General features: G+C 50.9%; 1 protein-coding gene across 18 annotated transcripts in view; it reads right to left on the bottom strand.

The window, feature by feature from the left end:
- Window positions 1–247: 247 nt before the first annotated feature.
- Window positions 248–22,781, bottom strand: part of Ralgps1 (Ral GEF with PH domain and SH3 binding motif 1) — a 266,014-nt gene continuing 243,480 nt past the window's right edge. For 13 of the 18 annotated variants that reach the window (XM_063227834.1, XM_063227922.1, XM_003470764.5 and 10 more), the window contains 6 exons: window positions 13,861–13,944; window positions 12,544–12,649; window positions 10,682–10,774; window positions 10,410–10,515; window positions 8,457–8,548; window positions 248–4,821 (listed from right to left, as the gene is read on the bottom strand). In XM_063227834.1, the coding sequence (XP_063083904.1) occupies window positions 4,792–4,821; window positions 8,457–8,548; window positions 10,410–10,515; window positions 10,682–10,774; window positions 12,544–12,649; window positions 13,861–13,944 (511 nt within the window). In that variant the 3' untranslated portion in view covers window positions 248–4,791. The remainder of the gene's footprint in view (window positions 4,822–8,456; window positions 8,549–10,409; window positions 10,516–10,681; window positions 10,775–12,543; window positions 12,650–13,860; window positions 13,945–22,781) is intronic. The other 5 variants (XM_063227863.1, XM_063227927.1, XM_063227884.1 and 2 more) reach the window with 1 other exon arrangement.

The following is a 22,781-nucleotide window of genomic DNA, read 5'->3' as shown; positions in this document are numbered from 1 at the left end:
CTCTAGGTGTTCTGCAGTCTCTGAACTGAATCTTCAAACACTCCTCTCCCTAAGACACTCAGGTCCCCCCTCTGTCCCCTCGCGTGGCCACAGTGCTGTCCCTGTGTTTCCTGAGGGCGCTTGCTCCTGTTATTCACTTTCCGGTTACTCAGCTGAGCTCTGAGGGCCTCATGCCTCCTCCATGCCTGTATCTAGCGCAGTAAATGTTTGCCAAGTGAATGCTGTGGTTTTAATAAATTGAGTGACATTCATTGGAAAACACATTTAATTTCAAAGTAAACAAAGATGTCTGTACATTATTTAATTAGTGAAACAATTATTATCAGTGTAACAAGCTGAAAAATACAGCAACTTGATACAAGACTGAGGTAACAAAATACTTCACCAAAAATCTAAAGAATCCCACGGAGGGCTGATGTTCAGTGGTTACTGTGGTGAGACAATTCACAAGTATTAGAGAAAGTCCTTCACAACTGCATGCAGGGTCTGCTGGAAAAAAACAGCCCAGGAGAATGCAACAAATTTAACAAGAACCCAACTAAAATGAAGAAACTGATTTTCAACTTACTTGGATGGATACATAAGAAATTGAAAACTACTCTCTACACAACATTTTGAATGCTTAGTGGAAAACCATGCATTTTGGCACGAAATTTATTAAAGATTACACTATATTAATAAATTAATTGTGATTATTTCATTACTGGTCACAATCATCCAGAAATGGATAGAAATTGATGGTTGTAAAACTGATGGATGATCTGTTGCGCTGCTGCAGTGGGTGGGGATTTGCAGGTTGCCCATAGTTTAAACACACTGGTGTGGCCTCAGGCTATGAGGTGGACTAATGTCCACGAACAAGTTCTCAACACCCAAGACAATGCAGCTGTCGCTCATGCTGTCCTTGAATGTAACACTGAAGTCAAAGACAGAAGCCTATGAAGCAAATACTGTGAACACTCCGACCCTACTCTCCAGTCCCTTTTTGGAGTTCTCCATGTACTCTACAACAGCTTTGCGCTTGGCTCTTCTGAGCCACCAGCCTCCAGTACACAGACAGCAGCTAGTCCTACAGTAACAGCACTTAAAAGCAAGACTGTTCAGTCTGGTGGGCCCTTTGAAGTCTTTCTGGAAGAGTTTGTGCACCGGATTTGTACCCAGGTCTAAGGGATGGGCAGAGTCTTGATCAGGAGATATGTTGGGGTGGGGATTATTTGTTTATTAATCAATCAGTTTAACAAGAGCAGCGATCTCTTGTTTTCAATCATTTATATCCTGGTTATATCCTGGCACATGGGAAGCACTTACTAGAAATTAGGATGAAGACATGAATGATTGAATGAATGAATGGGCATTTTCTCAGGGAACCTATTATTTCAAAGGGACTGTTTTTTAAACACGAAATTATCCCATAGGCCAATGTCGTGTGGGATTGACTGAAGTCATTTATGGCATCACACATAAAAGTGTTTTTTGAAAAAAAAAAAAAAAAGTGTTTTTTGGCAATGATCACCTGGTGGCTGCGAGCATCAGCAATGTGGGTGCAGAGCCCTGGATCCTACCTGAGCTTTAAGACAGTGGGCTTGGCTTGCAGATGGCTGCCCACCCTCACAGACTACTTTTTATCTGAAAACAGCATCCTCAATGATATACCTTTTTGGGTTTGGGAGGTGGGAGTCACATGATTAACAAAATACAGGGCATCTTGGTAAGAAAAAGAAATGCTTTAGGAATCATCAAATCAAATGCGTTAGAAAGCTGGCAGTCAGGGTAGGTTCTTTCATAAGCGAGTCCTTCAAGGGTTCACCTCTTCCGCATCTCCATCTGACTGGGTGCTTGAAAGGGTGTCTTGTCAGAGGAGGGAAGACTGCTGTGCTCCTGTTGGATACATTTCGAACAACTGTGGCTCTCCACCAAATCTGTCCTCCACAAAATACTCCAATATTTGCTGACCTTAGGGTACAAAATATGCTCAATTAAGAGGAGCATAAAGTATCCCAGAACAATGTGAGTGAATGGGCTCTTCTTGGGACATCAGTACTGCCAGTTACCTAATTCAGTTTGTAGACAGCATTTGACAACTCTCCTTTTGGGGTACCACAATCTGTTCACTGAAAGAAAATGACAGTATATGCATGCAAGACACAGTACCTTCGAGATTCATATGTATTTGTGCACTGTGATCAGTCAAAGAGCAAAAGACAGAAACACTTCCCTCCACGGTGAGAATCCACCTGGGGCCTCCCCGCTCTGTGATCTGTGCCTGGGCCACTGCCCTCTCTTGCAGGCCTCCTCACCTGCTGCTTGTGGGACAAGCCAGCACTGGGAAAACATAAGCAGTGAAGTCACAGGGTTGGCCTGATTCCCTGTTGGGGAGTCAGTTATCATTCAGCTTCATCCACAAAAGTCTTCTGAGGTGTTCAGGGCTCTTACAGTTCTCTTACAAGGCTTTTGCCAACAAAGTCCAAATAGATTCTTTAAGAGTCCAAGGTAAGAATTTCTGGAAGGGATGTGGGATCAGTCTCTACTAATGAAAAGACTAAACACTGAAAAGAGTGGGACTGTGCTCTTTCAAATTAGGATCAGAAGAAAAGTTTGTGAAGGTTAAGAAAAACTTGGAAAGGGTAGAAGATTATCTGGTTTAGGGGAGCCTGAAATTCTGGGGTTTTTGGATTAGCATCTGTAATATTTCATGTGTGAAAAACCAGGACAGGGTTAGAAGAGTGGAGAAACCCAAGGAAAATAAGTGGCTGATATTCCAGTCTTGTACTTTCGTCCACTTAAGACTTTCTGGAAGTTAACAGGGAGGGTCAGTTTAACACTGGCTATCACATGAGCGCTGCCTGGTTCAGGTCAGAGGTGTCCACAGTGTCTGGCGTTGTTGCTCAGCCTTGGATGTCAGTTTGAAGTTGTTGGTAGAATTGAGTGCATGCATGTGGACTCAGGTACAGGTGGGTGCTCAAGGCAGCTGTGGTCAAGGTTTGATAGCATTAACTTTCCTTTCTGGAGTTACTCTTGGCATGAAAGTGTCCAGTCTTTGCTTCAAAAGAGGGTTAGCTTCTGAGCACTGTGAGGCTCAACCACAAAGCACCACCCTGATGACAACTATTTGTGTCATTAATTCATTTAAATTTTCAGAGAAGCTGTCATCATTTGATCAAAATACAGTGATGGGTCTTCTGGTAGTTTTTCAATTGACCTGTCACAGTTTATTAGTGATGGTGTTGCTTTGCAGCTTCTTACCAAAACACTCTTCAGGGTAGTTTGATGCTTGGTTACTGTGAATTTTAAAACCACAAAAGGGACAAAGGCCCAGACATTCAGTCTCTTTCAGAAAACAGTGTAAGGGTTTCCTTCTCAGGATTAGGACATCCAAAGAAAATGGGGTAGGGAGGTAAGTTGGAGAGGCAGGCTATGATGATAAACAGCAATTCACTGTGAGTAAAAACTACCTGTGCAAAAAAAAAAAGTCCTTTTAAAGCATGACAGAAGATGACAGATAAAGGTCATTGTTCCTGAAAACAGTCATTACATATATGTAGAGATTGGATGTTCACTCCCCAGTGCTTGGCTTTCTTGTCGCTTGGTCATCAACAGTTGTGCCCTGGGACTTGGAGAACTTGCTGGTGACTGCATTTGGAGGCAAGACTAGGGGAGTGTAAGGTCTCAGTGTCACTCAGCTCTCAGTGTAACCAGGAACCCCAGTGGCCCGCCCTGGTGGTGGAGGCAAAGGGATGAGATTATCGAGGGAAGTGGAAGCCTGCCCTGCACAGCGAGGTTGGTGTGATTTCTGTGGCTGATCACTGTCATGGTAGCTTCTGAGCTGCTCTGAGGATGCTGGGAGAACATGCCACAACTTCCCACATGGGAATGGTGGGAGCAGATGCAATGAGAAGTGCCCCAGCTTTGCCAGGAGAGGGCATGGAGGAAGCAAGCAGGCCAGTGGCCCAGTCTGCAGTCTGGAACCAGATCCTGCCTCAGCAGGGCTGACAGCAACAAGGCCTGGAAGGGCACCAGGGCCCAGGGAACAGGCCTTCCAGATGAATAGCACCCATAGGAACAGAAAACAAGACACGGTTTAAGGCATTGTTTGTTTACAGTAAAAGAACACAAGGGACCCTTAACACAGGGGCATCTGGGCTCCCACTCTGACCTTTCCTGGTGGACAGGGCTATCACTGAAGGTTCAAGCATGGCCTCAAAGCAAATGAAGAGTGTAATGTCACAAGTCTTGTGCCAAAATGCATGTTTCTCGGAGGTTTCACACTTGCTCGCACGCACACAGGTACAGCACACACACGTGGAGGACACTTGGGGGGGTGTACAAAATCTGAGGCAGCCCGGTAGGTGAGCAGCCCCGTGCACTTGGGGTGTGACAGGCCTGCTCCACAGCCTGGCCCTGTTGTCTGGCCACACTTGCAGGTTAATGCTGTCCACTCAGTGTGCAGCAGGAATGATGGAGAACCCAACGTGGGCCAAATGCTCTCTAGTTGCAGAAGCAGCTGGTGGACAGATGAGGTCCAGAGAGGGGCAGGGGTGTGCAGTCTGTGGTCCAAACACTGCCCTGCAAGGTGGTGCTGCAGAATGAGTCATGAGAGTCACTGGGAACTGACAGGTGGATCCTGCACTGGGGAGCCCTCTGAGACTGTGAGGCTGAAGGCCATGTCCCCTGAGTCTGGCTGCAAAGCTCCCAGCATCCTGGCTCACAGCCTGTGCCCAGGGCTGCTCTTCTCCACCAGGCCCAGCCCGGGCTCCCAGAAGCCTTTTCAGTCATGCCAAGTCCTGCAGAGACTTATTCAAACGACATAAGGTTTGCAGGTACCTAGAAGAGAAAACTCAGCTTCTTGTCAAAGTTCTGGTGTTTGGAAAGGATAGAGGGTGGATCCTAGGGGAGGGGACCATGCCTTTCCTAGTCAGGCTGCGAATGAGCAGGTCAGGTGTGGAGAGAGCATGGCAGTAATAATAGCTTCCACTTGTTAACCTGGCACCAAGCACTACTCTGAATACATCACGAGCAGTGTGTCCTGATCTTCACATCAGCCTAGGAGGCAGATACTAGAGGCACTGCCATTAGGCAGATGAGAAACTGAGGCTCCAGGAGTTTAACAGATGGGGGGGGGTGAGAATCCCAAGCTTATAAACATAAGCTTATAAACACAATTCTTCCATCAAAGTAAAACTGCACGTAGGGTGGGGAGAGAGCAAACCTCATGGGAGTAGGGCATACGTGTGACATCAGAGGGGACACCAGCAGGAGGGGTTGTGTCACTAGGGGATGGCCCAGGATGGCAAGTGGGAACCCAGAAGGAGGAGGAAATATATGGATGTGACAGACCCTACGACTTCTCCATAACTATGCTCCAGGACAAGACCCCAGCCCTGACTGCTGGGGGGACCACCACCACCAAGGTGAGGTGTGGACCCAGCCTCAGACTTCCAAGGAATTTGGGTAGAAATGATTTCATAGAAATAAGCCCATCTTGATACCAATCTGGTCAAAATGATGAATTAGGAAAAATGTATCTTCATGCAGCAGGAGACAGTTTTAAGAATGTTCACAGCAGCACTGTCAGGATAGCAAAATTCAGGAAATCATTCCTGGGATGACTAGTGGGAGAAATGAAGAAAGATCAGCACAAATAAATGAACTGACAGCTATGTGTGCCGACACAAGTGACTCTCAGGAACATGTAGCTATTGAGTATTTAGGTTGTTGCCAACCTTTTACTGTTACATACAGTACAGAGGAGGATGAGTTGAGGAAAAGTACATTAAAAATCTGAGGATATAGTCAGGCACAGTACCTGCTAGACAAGCATGAGGTCATGAGTTCGAGTGCCAGTACAAAAAAATTTTTTTTAAAAGTACCTTAGAAATAAAAGAAGCAAAGTAGAAAAACATGTCCCTCCTCTTGTCATAAAAATTGAACAAATTCCTTTAAAAAATTGGCAGGGTTTGCCTCAGACACTGCATTAGCCAACAGGTGAAATTCCATCCGTGAGGCCTCTGGTTTTACCTGGTCCACACTGGTTTTACCTGGTCCCGTTCCCTGCTGTGCAGGCTTCTGCTCCCTGACTGCTCGCCTGAAGAGGGACACAGGTCCTCACTCAGGGCTTCCCTGGCTGCTCCTGGATGAGACCAAGGTCCTGCCTCTTCCTCCACCCTGCCCAGGCCACCCCCTTAAGGGCTGTCAGCTGCTGCAGGTCTGCAACCACTTGGCGGCCTGCACGGAGGCTCCTCTGGAGGCCAACTGTGTGCTCTTAAAGAGGCACTCACAGCTCATGAGGGAGTGAAGACACACCTGGGGGATCGGTGCTGTGGCCAAGGCAGCTCCAGAGGACTGGGGTCCAGTTCTCCCTCCCTTAATGTCGTCTGATGTGGGCAGCCTTATTCAAGCCTCCATACCTTGTTCCATGGATTGCCTTGAGATGACAGCTGACCAGAGCCACCAGTCTTCCCGTCACAGAGATGGTGATGATGTTAATATACAGCAAATGTGTGAGCTGGGCCAGGGGTGTGGCTCTGTGGTACAGTGTTTGCTTAACATGTGCAAAGCCCTGGGTTTGACCCATAGAGTCTTAAAATCAGTATGTGTGTATGTGCATATATTCTAGAGACTGCAGAATTAGTTTCTTGTATATTACTATAGGAAGCTTACATTCCTATACAAACACACATACAGTAGTATGGATATGTATCTTGAGGTGAGTTGAAATCAAGTTTCGCTATGTAGTTTAGGCTGACCTTGAACTCACCATGTACCCCAGGTGGCCTCTAATTTGCAGCAATCCTCCCAAGTGCTGGGATTACAGGTGTGCACCACTGGGCCTGGCTGTCTATGCTTTTTAATACCAGTGAAGTTTCCCTCCTTATATCTGTGCCCTTTTCTTAATTGCCAATATCATAGGGCTGCGCCCAGGGCTGTGCCAGCTTCCTATGGCTACCCAGTGCTGACCAGTGCCATTATTCACTGTTCTGTCCAGGACAGTGCTGCAGTGACTGTCCTCTAGCTAAGTCTCTGAGGACCTGGGACATTCCTAGCACTGTCACAGGGAGTCAGAGGACTCAGTACTATTGGTTTGGGCCCCTCTGTGGTACCTCAAGTTTATGCTCGTACTTGGCTTGTCCTGTTTTTCAGTCTTTTGAGGACTTTATACTTGTTCCCCAGCTTCTTACCATCCATAATCTTTTTTTTTTTTTTTTGGTCTTTTTCATTTTTATCGGTACCAGGGATCGAACTCACGACTGCCTGCTTGTAAGGCAGGCGCTTATGCCGCTGAGCTAAATCCCCAGCCCCACCATCCATAATCTTGACCAGTTTCTCACACACATCCTCATCTACATTACAACTGAGAATCCTCAGCAAGCCCAAGCTGAGGACAGAGTCCAAGACCTGCCACTAGTGACCTCCCTCCATTTACAAGAAAAGCTCCGAGAGGCCAAGAGGGCAGAATGTGTTGTGACCAGCAGGTAAAGTCTGTGTCTTTCCAGGCCCAGTGCCTGGTGCTGAGGCCCCCTCAGACCTTCCTCTACAAGTGGCCCCATCTATCCCATGCCCTGTGCTCTCTCCCAGACAGGCTGAGGAGAGGGACCTGATGTCCTCGGATCCCTCACGGGTGCTTAGGGACAGGTACACCAGTGCTGCCTGCTGGCTGCAGGGAGGGGAAGCTCCAGCCTGCCCCTATCTGGTGCTGAGGGGGCACAGCCACGTCCATGGAGTCAGCCTGGCCTTCGGGGTTGCCTTCCTCAGGCCCTGGCACCACTGAAGGGGGAAGTAAGGGCAGCAGAGTGTGGGGAACAAGGTCAGGACCAGGAGTCAGGCAGCTCCACTTTGTCTTAACTGTGGGACTTTGAAGGAGGCTCTGCCTCTTTCTGAGCCTCAGAGTCCTCATGCAGATAGTAAAAGAACCTTACCTCCCAGATGGAGGACCAGGCTGGTTCCTGCATGTGAAGTATTTAGCATGAGGCTAGCATGGCTGATGAGGAGAGGGGTGAGGAAGAAGCGATCCCAAGCCCAGAGGGAGCCCACACCCATACAAGCCCGCAGGGCTGGAGTCCCCCATTCATCAGCACTGGGTTGGCCTTCAATACATTAGCTGCCAATCATTTCCAAGGGTGGTGGGCTGGGAGGTCCCTTAGTCAGTTTGGGATATACCTGCAATATTAGCTTTTTGGGGATGACTTCAATAGATGCTGGGACCTGATCCTCACCACCTCCCTGTATTCCCATTAGTGTTTTTGTGACATTTCCTTGAGTAGAAAAGACACAGGAGCCAGACCCAGAGTTTTCCAGCTCTGGCCCTGGGCTGTACAAGGGGTGTCTTGCTTCAGAGGAAACTGCTGACCCACAGAAGTGCCCAGGAGCAGAGCTGATGGGCTCTGAGGGAAGAAGGGAGCCTGTTTCCTAAGGACCTTGAGTCCCTGGAATGGGAGGGGATTTCTAGCAAGAGACTTTACCTGAGGCCTGTTGCTTTTACACGCATCACCCAAATGCTTGTGCCACAGTATCGCATGGAACCGGGAGCCAGTCTGAAACTTGTAAACATTGCCTGATGGGCAGAGAAAGCATTAGTTAAGAAGAGGGCACATGGCAGTGGGACAAAATTTCTCCTAGCATATGTGAAGCCCTGGGTTTACATCTCCAGTATTAATCAGCCAATATAAACACACAGACACACACAGACACACACACAGACGCGCACACACACACACACACACACACACACACACACCTGCGAAGAAGCAGCCTGCGACTGTGCAGGAGGGAGACACGAGCGCGCATGACTAAACTAAGGCAGGTCAGGAGCAGCCCCAGGTGAGCTGGAAATGCCAGGTAGGTGGCTCCCATGCTTCCCTGGCTGTCTCTGAACTAGAGCTTTAACCATGTTTTGGGCTACAGAGCCTTTGTTGTCTGGAAACTTGAGACTCCTTCTCAGAATATTTTTCAACGTATAAAATAAAATATAGAGAAAGTCAATTATCCTGAAACACAGTTAGGAAACTACCTAAAAACCAGCTGAGTACTGGAATGCTATGCATGCTACTATACTGATACGATAGTAACCGGATCTAGTGGCCTGTCTGATGTCTTCTGTGATTTCAAAGAGAGATGAACATACATGATGCTCTGAAATATCCACAACCACGTGTAACAGGCAAATATCCATGATGCCCCTCAGGGATGAAATCCTAGGTATTGCTAACACATTTGTCATCTGATACCTGTACTCATGACGAAAAGAGTAAGAAGTTACTGCAGATAGAGATGTGATTTTTCTCTCCTCATCCAAGCTCTTTGATTTCTACACATGGACTCTGGCCAGCACTTGTGTCACATTTCCTTCTGTTCAGGGATCCTGTTTCCTTCTGGGCTCAGGCCCAGGCATGGCTCACAGTCCATGGGACCACGTTGTCTCAGTCACACTTGTGTAGGCCAAGCCTTCTTGCTTCCTAATGAAACCAACCCAAGTGGTAACCAAGCTGAGGACGTGTTTGGGACGTATGTGAGCTTGATCATTCCAACAGGGGTGGCCATCTACCTCTTCCCCAGCTCCTAGGCTCCTGTACACCTTGTTTCTTTGCTTCTCAACTGAGTGCATGGCAATCTGGCCCTCAAAGTGTGGCCCCCTAGCCAGCACCATCATCTGACCCTGCCTACAGGGAGCCTGTCAAACCTTCAGAATCTTGGGTCTCCACTCCAGATCTCTATGCTTCAAATCTGAATGTCAGAAAGCTGCCCAGAAACTTGTCTGTGCACGAACCTGTACTAGAACATTCCTGTTAATGTGGAAAGATACATAGGGACTCAGCTGCAGTGAGTTGCCCTGGCTAGAATCCAAGACTCAGCAGTGTTGGGTTTTTGTTCTGTGGCATAGCTACTGAGACTAGCTATGGCCTCTGTGTGTCACTTGGTGCTCAGAACTTCTCTTTCTTCCCAGCAGGGCCACGAAGGAGATGTAGAACCAGGAGGGACTAGGAAGCTCCTCAGGAGAGGTAGGTTGGAGTTTTTGGAAATTACATAGTTCTGAGTTTGCCTTGGACCTGGAAGCAGACACGGCACAAGTTATGTCATGGGGCCCTAAAATGCCCCGGGATCCAGGACCCTTCTGGCCCTTTGCTCTGGCTGTATTTGGAATTGTTCTTTGTTCCCACACCCTGAGGCTATAGCTCCTGATGGATTTCAGGCACTAAAAGCAAGGCCACAAAAATGATCTCTGTAAGGCACACATTCCACATACTGCTCAGTGGACACCTCAGTCATGGTCCATGGCCTAGTGAGGGCATAGCAAGCGACACCCAAACCTAGTGCACATGGATGCAGCAGCCTCGAAGCCCCTGATGCTTGGCAGAAGAGGAGATGGGGTAAATTGCTGCTGGAGCCTGGCGCCCGGTGCCCGACCTGCTGCCTACCTTTGTCGGGGTTGTTCAGCTGGAAGATATCCGGGTGCTCAGGGTCATCAGGCAGCTGTACCATCCAGCCCACAATGGAGACCTTCTTGCCAGGTGTAGATTTATACTAGAGGAGAACAACACACAGCTGGGAGGCCCAGGCCCATGCCTTCCTGTTCACAGGGGAGGCCAACTTGGCCAAGCGAGCTTCCTTCCCACCCCCAGCCCTATCATTGCCTGAGGCCCTTTCCCCAGGTGAAGTTCCAGTATGGGGGTCTTTTCATGGCACTTACATGTTTTCTGTCTGTGCCCCGCAAGGACTTGGCTCCGTAATACAGGAGGGTGGATCCCGAGAGTATGACCCAGTACCTGGTCCAAGAGGACAGCTGCACAGGAAGGGGAGGCAGAGTGATGACATCGAGGGACAGGGTAGCCCCTGGCATCCTGATTTCAGATGCAGCCACCCACTGGCAATGCCAGCTCAAGTCTCTTCTCTCCCCTGGCCTTTGCCACCCCCCTGGCAATGGCTCTCCCCCCACAATTGAGGAGGTGATTTTTCTTCCTGCCTCTCTCACTTCTTCATGTTGTCCTTCCTTCTTAGACCACTTTGTTGAAGCCAATGCTTAGGCCTAATTCCTACATAGTCAGGTGACCTGAGCCCAAGAAAATCCTGGGAAAAGCACTTAAAATACAGATGTGCTAAGCTACAGTCTAGAAGCTTGATGCCTGCAGCAGGCTGCCCTAGATGGAGTTAAGGGGTGGGAACTCTGGTAGGGCCAAGCTATAGGCAGGCTTGTGTTGCTCCAGGGCAAAGGGAAGAATTCCCAAGGTTCTGGCCATTGGTATGGGAAACCATGTTCTGGGCTTTGGTTTTGCAAAGGCAAAGCCAATGCCCCATTGGGCAGGAAAAGGATATGCCTTCAAGGCACAGGCTCCCTGCATCGCCACCCAGGGCTCCTTTGTGCTACCAGGGAAAGCAAGGGTTTTAGACCCACAGGGTATACAGCATACAGATACCCAAGCATGCGATGAAGCGACAGAGTTCATGGAATGATATTTATCTCTACTACATGTGAAAATTTTCCATTCTACTGTACTAAAAAATATGGGTCATGACCCATTGACCTGATTTCATTACCTACTTTCAAGTCAGCTAGCATTTGGGACAACGCTGCCTTAAGGACACTTTTAGGTTCTGGCCTTGGGATCACTGGGGCCTGCACTCTGGGCCATGAGAGGTGGGCAGGTCAGTGGAAGAGGACAGGCACAAGCCCCATGCTGCAGAAGGCTGTAGGATACATTGGGACTCGGTGTCACTAAGTGACAGAGTGTCCCCTGATCTGGGTGGGAGACTCTCATCACTCAAGAGTCAACTGGCAACTCAAGACAGGGGCTCTGGGAACACATGGAGGTGGTAGGTGGGCCAGGCCTTGGCATTTTCTTGGTGGGCACTGGGAGGAGATGCCTCTCCAGCTCACCCTGTGGGCAGTGGACAGGGAGACAGGGGCCAGAGCAGGACAGATGCTGCCTGCAGATGCAGCTCACAGATGGCCTGGGGCAACTTGTCATGCAAGGGGCTGAGATTGTCACGTGGAGTCATGGAGTTGGTGAAATGTGAGTTCAGCTGGTGGTAGGACCTGAAAATTCTCCTCCAGTTTTCCAACTGCCCTCCAGGTCATTGCTTGTGTTCCCTGAGTGGAGGCACTGCCACATGTGGCCTCCAGGAGGCGGCTCAGTCCTGTCCTGTGGGAAGCCGCCTATGATGGCGCCCATTTCCTGCTTCCGGGTTCTTCCCGGCCTGAACAAGCCCGCCAAATTGTCATATCTGCCCAGTTACCCGTGACGCTAGCCTATCAGCTTGTTAGGCGCGCTTCTCTGTGATTGGATACTGCTTCCCCTTATAAGAGGTTGTTCCTGCCCCCAACGGGCGGAAGAGGAACCAACGTTGAGGGTGGCGGACCTTGTTAGGTCCGGTTCGCTGTACGTAATAAAGTTTGAGAGCTGATCCTGCTCGAGTTTGGCCTCCTGTCTTCCGCGGCTCCGGTCACTGTCCCAGGTTACAGTATAGAAACAAAGGCCCTGTTCTCCCAGCTGCTGCTCTTACACAGGCTCTCAGAGGGGGCCCACATTGTCACCATCAGGCGTGCTGACTTACTGCGGGCTTCCGGCCTTCCTTGAGCAGGGTTTTCCTTCTCAGAGGCCCCTCCATGGTGGGCACAGCTGCCGAGCTTCCCAGGGTACAGGTGCATGGGCTGGAGGGGCTGAGGAGAGACCACCAGTCAGACACTGCCCGGAGCAGCTGCAGCTTGGCACCCTCTCACCCACTGGAGTCCTTAGGAGCCCACTAGTGAGTCCATGGCTGCATTCCCCTAGGTAAGTGAACTCCTGGTACTGGGCAAGGCCAAGGAGGGGAAGGCCAAGGTCCTTGCAGAGCAGGAAGGGCTCCTGGCAGCTGAGCACTTCCACCTCCTCCGTCTGTAAGCTCTAGACTTGGTGATCAAAGCCCTATAACCCGGCTTGCAGCCTAGCAGCAGCTGCCCTGTCCAGAAGACACCTCTATCCCAGCTTCCTCCTGGCTGCTCCTGGGACACACACTTATGGCTTCCTCTGAACCTACTCCTTGGGCTGGTCAGAGCCTCGGAGTGGGGTGACACATGTGTCTGTGAGTGGGGTAGTAGAGGAGGGAGGCATGAAGCACCCACACCTTTTCCTCCAGGCCCCTTTCTCTCTCTCTCTCTCTCTCCCCCAGGGTCAGGCACCATCCACAGGGGATTACTTAGCAGTGCATGGCAAGGCCAGCCCTGCCTGAGTGCCAGGTCTGTGTGCTTCTGCTCACTCGCACCAGAGGCCCCTTCTCAGGCCTGCTACTGTGCACCTCTGCCCCACAAAGCAGTCAGTCCCCAGAGTGCACCGATTCTGGGCCCCATGCCTGGCTGTCCATCCCAGCTGCCCCACCTCCCCGTCGGAGGCCAGCACGTCTTCCTTTGGCTGACTGCTCTCGGCCCCGCCTCTGCCCCGCTCCCTTTGCTACACTCTCTACACTGTCCCCTCCCACAGCCGACCCCTTCCCTCACTCCCATTGCTTTTGAGGGGCAAGCCACCATGTTTGTGCCTGCTGGATGTGGCCCCATCCGTCTCATATGTGCCCCTTCCCTTCTCTCATCCTGTCTTTCAGTCCCCAGCTCCCCGTGCTTCACAGGGCCTCACAGTGCTCCTTCTATGGGTGGGTGCATTCTTCTCTCCTCCACGTCTCTGCTGGTATCTAGCCAGTTCCCATCATTCTCTCAGTCTCGGCTGCCCTGATGACTCACTCAGGTTGCCCAGAGTGGCCCACACCTCTGCTCTGAGGCAGTAGCATCACAAAGGAAGAGGCTGTCTCTGTCTCCTTCTATAGCCTCTAACACAGACTTTTAACTCAACAAGCACCCTAAAGGTTTTCGCTGAATACATGAGCAGAGGAATAGATGAGTACCTGTAAGCACAGCTCCGGGTTCTGGGAGAATTCCGAACTGGAACGCGCCAGTTGGGCCCTAGGGTGGCATAGAGACGTCCCCTGCTATGGAGGAAAAGGGGCAAGTTTCAGCCACATCCCTGAAACACCAGACAGCCCTGTGATAATGTGGGTCAGCCCCTTCCCTCCCCTTTGCAGGCTTCTCACTCAAGCTGCAAGTACTTCTTGGTACTCTGGAGCCATCAGATCAGCGAATACACACCAGCAGAGCCCTCCAGGAAATTCTCTAGGTCTCTGGGGAGTACATTGTCATGTCTGTATCCAAGATCACCCTTTCCCAGGTACCCTAGTGTGTGCCTGGTATGTTTGATGGAAAATGCTGGGCAGCCCATACAGTCACAGTAGGCCCACACTGGATGTGTGCACAGACCCAGAATTGTGTGCAACCTTGCACATCGGGCCTACGGACATCTGCAGGAACCCCATTCACCAGAACACCACTGGGTCAGTCTGTCTGCTGTATCCTCTCCTCTGGACACACTCCTTTGCTGGCTCCAGCTGCCCTGTAGACTGGCTCTGTGACCCGCACAGCATCCAACAGCCCATGCTCTGTGTCCTTCTCATGGGTTCTGTCTGGCTCTTCTCCCTCCCGTGCCCCAGCATGAGCCTTTCCAGGGGAGCATGCAGATTCCTGCCCCACCTCTTTGGAGTGAGGTACCCCTTTTCCCTCTCCTCTTCATCCTTTCCTGTCTTAGAAATCACTTCCTGTGTCCCCAAGTGGAATCCTGCCCAGTCCTGTAGCGTGCTCCACCCCTCCACTATGGCCGGTTCAACCCCATGGCCAGATGGTGATGTAGCCTCCTGTGCAGAGTCAGATGAGGCCCTTCCCAAGTAAATGTTCCCTATGTTGTCTATAGTCAGCTCTGGGATGCTGCCTCTGGGAGTGGTGTGGGGGCATCTTCGCTTGTCACAGCTGGTATTTCACACCACTGCTGAGTGAGGGCCTCCATCCTCCAGCCAAGAAAGAAGTGTTCTTGATGGCCATCTTGGGCCCATTGTCCAGTGGAGCCTTGCTAGTAACTTGGGATGGCTGCTCCAGGACCCTCCCCTTCTGTCAACAGCTCCTCTTTAGGTGACGGGGCGCTACAGCGTGTACTTGGTCCCCCAGGGTCTCTTTGTGATGCATTTCATGATGGCCCCAGACTGATGCCTACCTACCACAAACTATGGCACACTTGAGAGGCCCTGCTATGCTTCACTCTAGCCAGCTGCCATTCCCAAGCCGGAACACAGTGTGCGGATGAGTCGCTGCCCAGAGAACCATGCTGCCAGTGCTCATTTCTAAATTGCTGGGACCTCAGACTTGAGTAAGCTCCCAACTGTGGCAGCAGCACTCAAGTGTCATCCTAAGCTGGGCAATGTCACTGGGGCACTGGTGACAGGCAGCCTTCAGGGCAGCTCTCCTTCCCAGCCATTACAAGGATTTTTACAAGTGGGGTCTGAGGGTGAGTTCTGTGGTGATGTCCTCTGTGACGTCTCCTCTGACTCTGACCTGGACTCCCATTCTGAGCTGCTGCCATCTGGAGCAGAGGGGAACCTCTCTTTTCTGCGCTGGTCCTCTAGCCTTCACTCTGCCTCCTTGTGAGTACTTGTCACCCCAGGACAGTGCAATGACAGGTCAGTATGCAGCCATGGTCACTCCTCAGACAGGGCAAGGGGCTGTGCTGCCACCTGCTTCCCATCATGGTCTCACATGGCAGCCATGGCTGTGTACTTAGTAGATGTTGATAGAACAGGTATTTGTGGAAAGCCTGCAACTGCATCTTCCAGTGAGGCCTGCCCTGTAAGTGGACACTGTTCCAGCATAACACGTAGGGATCTGGCGATGCAGAGATACTGGCTTGCTGGAATTGCTCACGGAAAGACCACGGAGACACATGGCTGGTTGTCTCTGTGGCCTGGTCGACGTCTCACTTCAGCCTGGGTCTCCCTGGGATCCTACTTAAAAGGCAGCTCCGCTGGGCACCTCAGCCCACTGCTCATGCTCACTGGGCTGTGCCAGTGTCTGTGAGGCCAAATGGCCATGAAGTCCTTAGGCATGAGGGTCTCGTGGGTTGCCAGCTCCAAGGTCCCTTGTCTTCCTCCTTGTGGTATTCTCCTAGGCGCTTTCGCTGTCCCATACATCACAGCTGATGGCTCTTGTCACCTGCTTACTATGTACTACTTAAGTGCTTTTGTACACTAATCCAACCAGCCTGGTGGAAAGGTACAGTCAACCTTCACAGCATTTTAGATGAGAACACTGAGACCAAGGAGGTGGGGGAGCCACATGTCCCACCTCACTGGCCTGTCATTAGAGGTGGGATTGAGTGTCCACCCTTAGGCCAGCCAATGGCCTGCCTGAGCTCCATGCTGGAAGCCAGACCTGCTCTCAGGAGCTATGTGGCGGTCAGCCCTCAGGAGCACTGGCGGGGTGGTGGCCATCCTTCTGTTGCTGTGAGCTGGGGAGGCTGTGATGGGCAGCCTGGAGGGGTTGATTGACATCAGAGCAGAGTTGTGAGGGGCCTCAGTCATGGGAGCCAGATGGACTGATCCTTCCCTGCTTTCTTAGGTGAATTTTCTGGACCAGCAAATGCAATCAGTGTGGGCAGTGCTATCTGTTAAAGGCTAGGAATCACGGATTTCTCAAGGGGTCCTACTCCAGAGCCTCAGGCACTGGTCTTAGCGTTGTTCTGAGACCACAGTTGAACACCATGTGTCCTTAGGGGTCCCACTGATTGCTGCCTCTTCAGGGTGGATCTGGGCATGGAGGGTGCTAGCAGGCAACTGAGGCCCACCCAGACCAGGAGTACAAGGAAAGTTTTCCCCAGTTAGGATGTTGACTGGCAGCCAGTTCCCAGTTACACAGGGATCCCAAGATGATGGTGGTGGTGGTGGTGGTGATGATGGTGGTGGTGAAATGATGAAATCAAGGATGGTAGTGATAGAATGATGGGTGCCAGGCAATGTTCTCAGCAGGATTTGCTTATTAGCACACTTAACCGTGTAACACTGTGAGGCAGGCACTGTTATTATTCCTGTCTCATGGGTAAGGCATCTGAGGCTTGCAGAGGTGAAGTCACTTGCCCAAGGTCACAGCACTAGGAAGAGGAAGCATGGGAGGGGCTGCAGAAGCAGCCAGGGCACTGCTTGAGTCACCAACTGCATGATCACTAAGATTAGGCAAGGCATTGTCTGTTAGGTACACAATAGGTTACTGCTATTTGAGAGTTAGAATTCATGAAGCCCCAAGTCTTCGCTGTGAGCCTAGGGAGCACAGAAGCTGAGAGAAATATTGGCTTGCAATTGTGTTGAGGCCTCAGGAACCTTGGTCTTAGCAGAAGCTGGGCTCTCCACCCGTCCTCCTATCTCAAGTTTGCAGAACTCTGGCAGGCTGTACCTGTGGCAGGGCCCAGGTGATACACTTTTCAGTGGTGTTTACCTGTACCCACAAGATCCAGATGCGAAGCTAATCCCACTATGGCTTGTCTGGCCACTTCCTGATGCTTCACCCTCATCCTGAGGCAGGAAGCACCACCTGAATTCCACTGGGCACTGGACATCCTTCCTGCTGAGCTTTTTAAAGGTCTTTTACTCTCTGCGAGCCACCCATCTTTCTCTGAAAAATGTCTCTAGGAGTAGGTTTCCTAGATAGGCCCCTAGGAACCATGTTTGTCCTGCATATCCCCAGCCTTCTGACAGCTAAGCAGGCAGGAGAAATACAAATCCACGTGATTTCCATTCTGGTCATTGAGAACTAGATCAGTGAGGCTCAGTGGCTTGGTAAAGCCACCTCACATAAACCTGGGTGCTGTGTGGCATCTCCAGTCTCCTCTGTGTGCTGAGAAGCCCAGAATCTGGTCTGTTGGGCAGGACAGGGGTAGAGAAGGCTTCAGGGGGAAGGACAGACACAGTGAGGCAGAGACTTGGCCACAGCTCAGCCCTGGCTCTGGAGGAGATAAAGACCCTGGTCAGAGAAGCTGTGGGCAGGGGTTCTCAGCTCCCCAAGGAAAAGCAGCTGGCTGGGCTTCCAGCCTTGACTGCCATGGCCAAGGACAGGTGTTATGACTTGGATCCAAAGTGGTCCCCCACAGGCTCACCTGTTGGAGGTTTGGTTGCCAGGTGATAGCTTTGGGAGGCTCAACGGTGTGCAAATGGCAAGGCCCACTGTGAATCACCCTCGTTCAGCTGTGCACACAGCTGCACTGGAACTGAGGGGACCTGTGCTCCAGAGCGTGGCCTAATTCTCCCCAAATACTGCAGGCTTCAGGGATCAGAGCCATCTTGAGCCCTGGCAAACCTGGGGCACTGACCAAGTTCTTCGATCCCAGGAAGGGAACACACATCTTGTGAAACTGTTTCAGGAGTAGCAGGCATGGTACTCAGTCGCCACCAGCCATCCACTTTCCTGATGTGTCCCTGAGGACAGTGGGTGGTTCCACCGGCTGAGACCACCAGGAAATCTCCCAAGGAGCAGGAATTGCCTCAGCCAACCACCTCAACACTTGCTGGCCACGGGGCCAACTGCCGGCGGTGCCTCTTAGAGGCCATCCTGGGCACTCGTAGGATAGTGCTTTTTTCCCAGTCTGCCCATAGGACTGAACTGCCACTTGGGGAGATTTTCCTTCCCTTGCCCAGCCTGAGTCCGTAGGTGGTTTTCTTGCTGGTAAGAGGTGTCAAAAGGGAAGCTCCTAATTAAAAGCCCCCACCTTGGTTCGTCCATGGAGCAGCTCCACCTGCATACTAAGTGTGCATGGTGCACACCCCTTTTGCACACTGAGGAACTGAGTCTCAGAGGATGATGCTGTGCAGGGGACTGCTAGCACAGGTGGCCTAGACCCAGGCCCCCTAGACCTACTGGCCATGCCTCTGCTGCAGAGGTACACTGGGAACTCAAGAAAACAGGACATGTCACAGGGCTCACCTCTCTCTCCCACATGGGACTCCTAGAGAGACTGAGTGTTCCTGGCCACCTCTCCCATCCAGGACATGGTTCAGAGCTCACAGGCCCCTTGGGTCCCAGGATGCCCCCGAAGGTTCACCAGGGTCCTCTTTACCAAGTGCCCTTGGACCTCAGCAGCCATCTCCTATAGGAGCCACCCCTGGACCTGCAGGCAACACAGCTCTTCCCCGTCAGATGACCACTGTGCCCTGTTCCACTGTGCCATGGCCCTCTGTGCAGCTAGCTTGATTCCTTCCAGGCTCAGTGAGTTCTGACCAGGTCCCCGCAAGAAAAGGCCCTTCTGCGTCAGATAAGGGTATGGGTTGTTTCCCCTCTCCCTTTCCCTGTCCCACTGTAAGGGCTTCCACTGCTACTGGGTCCTTGAGGCCACCTCTCTCCTGTTCTTTCCACCATTCCTGTCACAGTCTGATCTCACACAAGAGGACACTTCCACAAGGTTGGCACTGTCACACGGAAAACGGATGCCGAGGGCTTTGTAATGATCTGTGACACACTTTCCTATTTTGCTTCCTAAAAACTGGTCAGTAATCATGTCTGATGACATCTTCTTTTAAAAAACTGGATGCTAATTTCTGTCTGGGTAGAAAACATTTACCCACTGTGGAAAATCTGGGAAGTCTGAGGGACAAAACCTCCCTCAACAACCCTCCAACTACAAATCAGCAAGACGACCGACAGCACAGTATGCATTTCCATACACACATCTATGTTACTTTTATAATCCATCCTGTTCCTCTTTAAAAATATTTTGTCCCTTGGACCTGCACTCTTGCTCTTGCCATGTGCCCACACCTGCAGGTCAGGCCCACAGTCAGCAGGGCGCCCGCTGCTGTCCTGAGCACCTTTGCCTCCTGGCTTCTCTGGAGTCTGAGAACGGCTGGAGCCCAGCCCAGTGCCAGCTCCAGGCCCTTTCAAGGGCCCTCTATTCCCTCCTTGGGCAAGTGGTGTGTGGGGCAGGGGTCCCAGGTAAAGTCTAGAGAAAAGAGGGCCCAGCCCCACCCCGCTACTCCCAACAATGAAGACTCTGGCCTCCAAGGGAGCTGAGAAGTGACGAATATTCCCCAGCTATGCTGCCCCTCCTCAGCCCACAGTGTCTTCACTTTGCCAGGGCTCTGCAGATGTGGGGACAGCAAGGTGACCCCTTTGCTCTCTGCACCCTCACTCCACATCCCAGTTGGATGGGGTGTGTCCTTTTTCAGTGGTCCACTGCTCCAGTGGAAGCCGAGATAGGTTATCATTTTTTTATTTGTCTGTTTTAATTCAAGGTCTTGCTATACAGTTCAGGGTGACCATGGCAATCTTTCTGCCTCAGCTTCCCAGCTGGGATTATAGGCATACACACCTGGTAATGCAGGCATTTTTGATGCCAGCCACTTTGGGGACACATTGGGCACATGTGGCCTGGGTCTTGCTGACAATGAAGAAACCACCTTTAAGCCCTGGCACTGACATTTATGTGTATAAACTTGGAGCATGTAAACTCACAAGATGGGACCAAATAAGTGCAGACAGCGGGAACTCTGCCCCTGCTTATTTGTGGTGGCACTGACAGTGATTCAGATGTGCTCAACCAGAAGAGCTGTGTCTCCCTGCCCTTTACTTTGCTATGCATTTGGCTCCATTTTTTACCTGGCTTGAGACAAGCTTTTACTAGGCATGGGCTGATCCATCAAAGGTCATGCCCCTCAGCTTCAGAGCTGCAGGAGGCCCTAGCTTGGCCCTCTCCTGAACCTGTAACCCCAGATGCACTCCTTTATCTGCTCCAGCAGATGAGACAATACAGAGAAAGCTGTGATCATGTAGCAGCTGTGAGGACAGCTGGACGGCCATGAGTAGGGAGGTCTTTTGGGCAGTTGCTGGTGTGTGTGTGTGTGGGGGGCAGAGGATGATACCCAGGGATCCACTCCCCTTCAAAGAGCAGATGCAGATGGAATGCAGGGGGGCTGCCCAAAGGTCAAGCCATAAAGAAGACTCAGGAGTAACATGATGGTGACTCAGCTGTGAGGAATGAAAGAAGGAACTCCCTCCAGTGCTCCAGCAGAGTCTGCAGGAAAGACTGGAACGCACATCTGCTTTCTAGGGCATGGATTCTCTGTGAACAGGAGCAGAGACTGGTGCAGGGTGAAAACAGGAACAGGAGGCTACAGCAGCTGGCATAGGATAACAGGCCTGCACGAGAGTGGGTCTTCATTGTACCCTTTGCCATCTTGTGAAGCAAGTGGCTTCTGTCCCCCTCACCCAGGAGGTCATGGGCCAAATGTTACATCACTTAGACAATGAGGAGCAGGACAGCCTCCATGCAAGGCAGTTAACAGCTGCTGGAGGCAGGGCACAATGCATCACTGAGAAGTCAGTGCTCAGAGATCACAGCCACAAGGTACTTGTTCCAGACAGTCAGGTGGACAGTGGTTTAGGTACCATAAAATGTTCATGCATTGGACACAGTGCTGCATCCTTGGAGCAATGAATTCACCCCCACCCTCCTCCTTTCTAGACCAAGCTCAATTATGGCACTTATTGGGAACCATAGAGACTACACTCTCATCAAGTTGTATGGTATCTGGCAGGAAGCAGCTGCTTAATAAACAACTACCAAATGAAGAAATGCATGAATGAGCAGATGAAGGAATGAACAAGTGAATGAATGAATGAATGAACGAATGAACAGACAGGTTCAGGAGTGGTTGCTGTTCCGGATCTCACCACTGGGTGTTTTCCATTTGCTGTCCTCTGAGGGGCCGGTGACCAGGGGAGATGCTAGCTTGTCTGTAGCCCTCTCCCAGGGGCACACCTGGGTGTCCCAACTGCCTGGGAGTTCTGCAGTCTGCCCTTGAGGCCTTTCCTTCCTACTGCGGGGTAAGCCGGGGGCCAGTTAGCCTGAGCTCCCCAAGGAGAACAGAGCAAAGGTCTCCAAGGAAGTGCTGGGACAAGTGCAGACCTCCCCCTCCCAGCCGTCACCCTGAGTTGCACTGACAGACTGACTGGCTGGTCTGGGGCCCGCCCTGTAGAGATGTCAGTGTGGGCCCTCTGACTGAGGCATGGGACAATCTAGGGGTGCTTGGTGGAAGAAGGGTGTGGCTTTGGGTCAACTTTGTCCTTGGCAAATGAGTGTGAAGCAGGCAAATCACTTCAGCCAGACCCTGTTGTCCTTGTGCACAAAATGGGGACAATACTCATGGCTGTGGTGGAGGTGCAGGGAGTTCATGCACATGCATGGCAGGGCCTGGACAGACCCTGGGACACAGGAAGTGCTCAGTACATTGATCACCTGATGGCCCCTCTGCCCTGTGAGAGGTAGAGAGAAACAACCTCTTTTCTAGTCACTCTATAGTTAGGGGACAGCAGCTTCAGCACTGCAGGAGTATGAGTGTTGTGGACATGTGTGTGTACTGTGATGTGCATATTATGAGTATACACTTACATATATGTGAATGTGTACATACATGTGCATATACAGATGCATGCATGCACATGTGTGCATGTAGGGTATATGAGAAAATGTAGTGCTGTACATCTGTAGGTGTAGTTGTATATATGCATGCATATACATGTGTGTATACGTATGCATGTGCCTGTGTGTAGCATATAACCAAGAGTACATGTATGTACACATGAGTGTGTACTGAGTGAATGTGCAAGTGTATTTCTGTGAGGGCATGTGTAACTACGTGTGCATATATATTTGCAGGAGTATTTGTGTAACTGTGCAGGTGTGTGCATGTGCACATATAAGAACATTTAGCTGTGAGTGCATGTGTGTATACATGTGCACATGAGTATGTAACTAAATGTGAGCCTCTAGCTGAATTGGTGCATGTATGCATGTTACATTACATGGAGTGTGCACACCTGCATGCACACACATGACACTGTGTAACCATCAGTGTGCATTCATGTCCATGAGTGCAACTGTGAGCATGTGCATATGTATGTGCACATG

Source organism: Cavia porcellus, unplaced genomic scaffold, assembly GCF_034190915.1.
Source record: "Cavia porcellus strain 051 isolate PalLab524CR breed Dunkin Hartley unplaced genomic scaffold, mCavPor4.1 scaffold_1, whole genome shotgun sequence".
NCBI lineage: Eukaryota > Metazoa > Chordata > Mammalia > Rodentia > Caviidae > Cavia > Cavia porcellus.
Note: the sequence above shows the minus strand (reverse complement) of the source record. Positions and strands in the feature narration are given on the sequence as shown.